Source organism: Austrofundulus limnaeus, unplaced genomic scaffold (assembly GCF_001266775.1).
Source record: "Austrofundulus limnaeus strain Quisiro unplaced genomic scaffold, Austrofundulus_limnaeus-1.0 Scaffold1228, whole genome shotgun sequence".
NCBI lineage: Eukaryota > Metazoa > Chordata > Actinopteri > Cyprinodontiformes > Rivulidae > Austrofundulus > Austrofundulus limnaeus.
In genome coordinates, this window is record NW_013953630.1 from 36,948 (window position 1) to 41,913 (window position 4,966).

Here is a 4,966-nt window from a genome sequence, read left to right on the forward strand (position 1 = left end):
GCTCTGATTGCAGAAATAAAGTCTAAATTACGTTTTGTTTTGTTTTTGTTTTTAGGGCAGCTCTGATTGCAGAAATAAAGTCTAAATTACGTTTTGTTTTGTTTTTTGTTTGGTTTGTTTGTTTGGTTTTTTGTTGTTGTTGTTGTTGTTGTTGTTGTTGTTGTTGTTGTTGTTGTTGTTGTTGTTGTTGTTGTTGTTGTTGTTGTTTTTGCTCCACTGAATTTGATTCTTCAAATCTGAACTTCTCTTTCATTTTTGGTCCTGTATCATTTGTGCTTGTGACTGTAATGAAGTTATATGGCTGCTTGTAGGGGCATGACACTTTTTTTTTTTTTTTTTTAGGAAAACTGCCGACTTTCATTGTGAGTGTGATGTTTTGTTTTCCTCTTTGGGATTTGAGCCTGGAGTTGAGTTTGATGTGAGTTTACAAAATGACCAGTGTTTAAAAAATAATAATAATTAATTTAAAAAAACTGCTACTTGATCAAATTGATCTCAAACGTTTTTTTGTACGTCCGGCTGCACTCACCACAAAAAAATGCTGGGTGAAAAAACAGAACACTGCAGACACTCACATACACACGCACAGGCAGTCACACACATCTTTGTACAGAAACAGTCATTTAAACAATTTATCCATCACAAAACTCATGTACCACACACACAAACAATATATACAACATCACACTATAGCTGACAAAAGTCTGTCCCACAGACATTCCTGTTTCCCTCACTAACATCAATAAACTCACACAGTAGGGAGGGTAAACAGTGGTTCAACAATGAGGAACTGGATCCAGTAAGTCCCATTTACGACAGAGAATCCTGTGAAATGCATCTTCACCTGTTGGAGTTCTGAGGCGGTAAATAATAAGTATATTTAAGTATTGATGTTTGAATAAAACCAGCTCTACTKGCAGGTTTTAATACTGTTTACTCTGCGTTTTTAATGACTGGCTTCAGTAACGGGTCGTAGTTGAGAATTAATGAGCCTTTTCAGAAAAAAACATCAGACCTTACAGAGAAAAACACTTTGGGGTAAACGTATTTCAGGGTTAAGTGTGAATGGGGACTGAACTGTAGTTTTAATGTCACGGTGAACTGAACAGTGGCACTGTAAGCCTAAAGACACAAGAATGAACACTGAGATCCTATCTGCAAACATCAAATACAAGCTTTTTATTCAGCCTCAGTCTCGATTAACCAATGGKCTTTACCAGTTCCATTACCGTAAATGTGTCTTTTTTCTATTATACGCCACATCACCCCGTGGTACAAATAYCTGCAGGAGTAGATGTTTACCACACCTCACAGGGCAGCTGAAATGAAGCCCGAGGTGTTGTGATGTTACAGGTGATCTACATGTGTTTGCTCTTCGTTGATGAGCTCTGTGCGCCTGTAAGGACACTGAATGGTGTGATCCACATTTCAAAGGATTCTGGGCTTACATTAGGGGGCGGGAAAGGCAGTCTCTGCTGTTGCTGTGAAACGGACGGGCAGCGCTGAAGCTCTCGGGGATGTTCGGGCTTCTCAAACACGTTCATCTCCAGCTGCGCTCCGTTGGACGCCCCGTCTTACTGCAGCACTTGGCCTCTCGTCTCGGGCAGCTTTGTCGCGAGGAAGCTGCCGGCGGCGAGCGCGCCGGCAGCGAACAGGATGGGTACGGCCTTGGTGATGCCGACGAACGACTGGAAGATGCTGATRCCCAACACGGCTGCCACTTTACAGAGGGCATTCAGGAAGCCGAACGCCGTGGTCCTGAAGGCAAACAGAGAGAAATCTAAACTTAAGTATAAATATTTTTACATTGACATCAGTATCAGTACCAACGTTGGTATTGTTATTGATGTTTGGATTGCCAGATCGATTCCAGGCCAGGGACCTTTCTGGGTTGAGTTTAAATGTTCTCTCTGTGCATGTGTTTTATCCGGGCACTCCAGTTTTCTCCCACAGCACAAAAACATGAATGTTAGACTAATTGGTAAAAGAGCATGAATGATTGTCTCTATGTGGTCCTGTGATGGACTTATGACCTGTACAGGGTGTACCCCACCCCTCGAACAGTGACTGCTACATATGGGCACCAGTGACCCCCGTGACTCCTGAGACGCTGCGTCCTCATGCGGACATGGCATTTTTGCCTATCTACTCATGATGCATCATTTTTTCAACTTTAACCCATTGTCCTCATTAATAGACACTACCAGCACCCTCTAGTGGTCCCATGACAACATTACACTCATTTGAATGAAAACAAGATGGCGGGGATACCAGTGAAAAGCTTCTAGAACAACTCTGGTAAGAAAAATGGCCAAAGTAAAAATCCAAGTTACATTTCACGCTTGAAACCAGCATATTTATGCACAGTTGCATCTTTAGCTTTATAAGACATGCAAAAATGTCATTTTTTTACAACTGAAGCAAAGTACAAAGTCGGTAAAAATAAAGTCCTCATTTGAGGACATTGGGACTATAATTTTGTTATTAATTGTGCCAGGAGGTAGGACAAATCTGCAAATATTTAGAACAGTTTACAAATGTAAATAGTTGGTGTAAGTGGTATATTTGATCACAAATTTTTGTTAAACAAATCTGGAAATATTTAGAACAGTTCACAAGCGCAAACAGTTTTTGCAAATGATACATTTGTTCAACCAAATAATTAAGCCAATGATGTTCAGGTCAAATGGTCTGCGATTTCCTGYAATTATGTCACATAATATGTTCTTCAAACTGAAGAGCAATCTGAAAGTTGTCGATGATGATGATGATGCACTTTACTAATCTTGCTCTGGTCAACAGCTGGCTGCTGTATTGGCAAAATAACTAGGAAAACTGAACCACCAGAAAGGCTATCATGAAGTTTCTCGAGTTTTGCATGGTAATTTCTTAGGTATTCCTCAAAAAGCATCACATTTGAGACCCAATGTCCTCATATGAGGACATCTTTTTTTTTGTTGCAAAAACCACTTCCTGTACCATGACAGGGTCCAGTTATTATACTTATTAGGTCCTACTAATCCCACGTATCTTAGAGAAAGAAAAAATGCTTATCCAGAAAAGGCTTGGGTCTCAGGAGGAAGAAGAAGTGGGTTAATATAAAAGATGGATGTTTGTATTGATTAGCATATTTATTTGGGACCATTGCTGTCAAGAGCTTTACTTGCCTCCTGTTTGCTGCTTTGCTGTGAAGAAAATTTTGTGTATTATTAACTGAATTTCTGATTTGAACATTTGCAGCTATATGCTTTAAATTGTGTTTCTATCAATGTGGCCTTCTTCCACAGGATAACCAAGGACTTGTTGACATTCCAATGGCTGATGTTAAAGGTACTGCCCCAAGGAGTGTGACCAGGAAGTTAGGTACGTGACTTTAGAAGGGTGATTCATCTTTCATTCTTTTTTTAGGGAAGCCTACAACAAATTCTGGACTGCAGCTAAGAGCTTTGTTATTGTTATGGCTCTGATAAAACCCAAGGCTTCAAACACAGGCCTAGGCTGGAAGACAGGCCGGAGTAGACTGAGTGGAGTCTTTTAATAAAGATTTTTAGAAGAGAATCAATTAGAATCAACTTATTACAGCTTCCAATGACGTTTTTCTTACAACTGCTTGTAGACCAGTGTAAATTTTCTTGAACTTTTCTGTTTGTGGCACAAATGAATTTAAACAAGAAGATAAAATAAAAGGTAAAACCATAAATGATGAGTGCAATGAAATCCTAGCGAGTGCTTATGATGTCTTGAACACTTAAATCCTCGTTTTTGTGGTTAAAACACTTCTTGACAAGAAAATGCACGCAGCGTTTTGACGAAAACAATCCTTACTTGTAGTGATAATCCAACAAATAGAAAAAGGTGAAAAGAAGCTGAAAACCTGAAGTCATCTTAACAGATGCTGTAAACAGCTGCYCTCGCGTTACCTTTTATCTGAAGGGTAGAGCTCCACCGTGATCACATCCAGGGCGTTCCACGAGGCGATGCTGATGCCACCAAACAGACACAAGAGGGCGATCATCCCCGACTCGCTGTTCCCAAACATGAGGAAGAAGCAGCTGACGCAGGATATGACGCTCGACCCGGCTGCGTGAGGAGAGGAAGGAGAATCACGCTGAGCAGAAACAACCTTTGAGGTCACGTCAACGGGAAATACTTTAGACTATAGATGCACCCACCCAGCATCCTTAAACGGCCGATTTTATCCATCAACAGAGCTGACACAATGTTCCCCGGCAGCACAGCCAGTGTACCCAGGAAGTTGACGAAGTATATCATGTAGGCGTTGTTGAAGTCGTCGCTGAAATCCAGCATGCAGCCCTCCTTGTTGTGGAGGAAGGTGCTGTTGATCAGTTTACAGTTGACAAACCTGTATTTGAATAAATCTGAGGAGAGGAAGAAAGCTTGAATGGAGTTCCAACCGTAAACCCACTGGAAAAGTTCGTGTCGGTCCAACTCCACTGTCATCAGCAGATGAGCAGGTGAATAAAAACAACGAAAACTTTAAGATAATTCCTCTTTGGGTCATAAATCTTCTTTAGTTTGCTTACACTTTGGTTTGCAGCAGATGAGATGAGATGTTTAGATTTTCTGTAAACACTGCTAAAACTTAAAGCGGCAACAAAAACTAAAGGCAGTCTTCTGGCTGGCAGGCAGCCATAAATCGCTGATTCTAATGATTTGGGTTCACAGATTTGGAAGAGCGCTTTAAAACTGACAGGATGAAGGGTGTTACTGTCACAAAAAGCCTTAGCTGAGAAAAAATCATTGACAAGCGAAGACACGGTTTTGTTTTCAGCTCTGACACAACGGTTTACAGTAAATCATCCAAACCACAAACAGCTGAGCTAAATATTTTAAACATGTCTGTCTGCACACACAGCTACATTGTTTTTCTTCTACAAATTTTGAAGCCCGTTTTCTCTCTCTCTCTCTCTCTCTCTCTCTCTCTCTCTCTCTCTCTCTCTCTCTC

At 40.8% G+C, this 4,966-nt stretch overlaps 1 protein-coding gene across 1 annotated transcript in view; it reads right to left on the reverse strand.

The window, feature by feature from the left end:
* Positions 1–308: 308 nt before the first annotated feature.
* Positions 309–4,966, reverse strand: part of sv2a (synaptic vesicle glycoprotein 2A) — a 21,503-nt gene continuing 16,845 nt past the window's right edge. The window contains exons 11-13 of the mRNA XM_014031338.1: positions 4,173–4,379; positions 3,921–4,080; positions 309–1,758 (exon numbers count right to left, since the gene is read on the reverse strand). Coding sequence (XP_013886792.1) covers positions 1,575–1,758; positions 3,921–4,080; positions 4,173–4,379 — 551 coding nt within the window. The 3' untranslated portion in view covers positions 309–1,574. The remainder of the gene's footprint in view (positions 1,759–3,920; positions 4,081–4,172; positions 4,380–4,966) is intronic.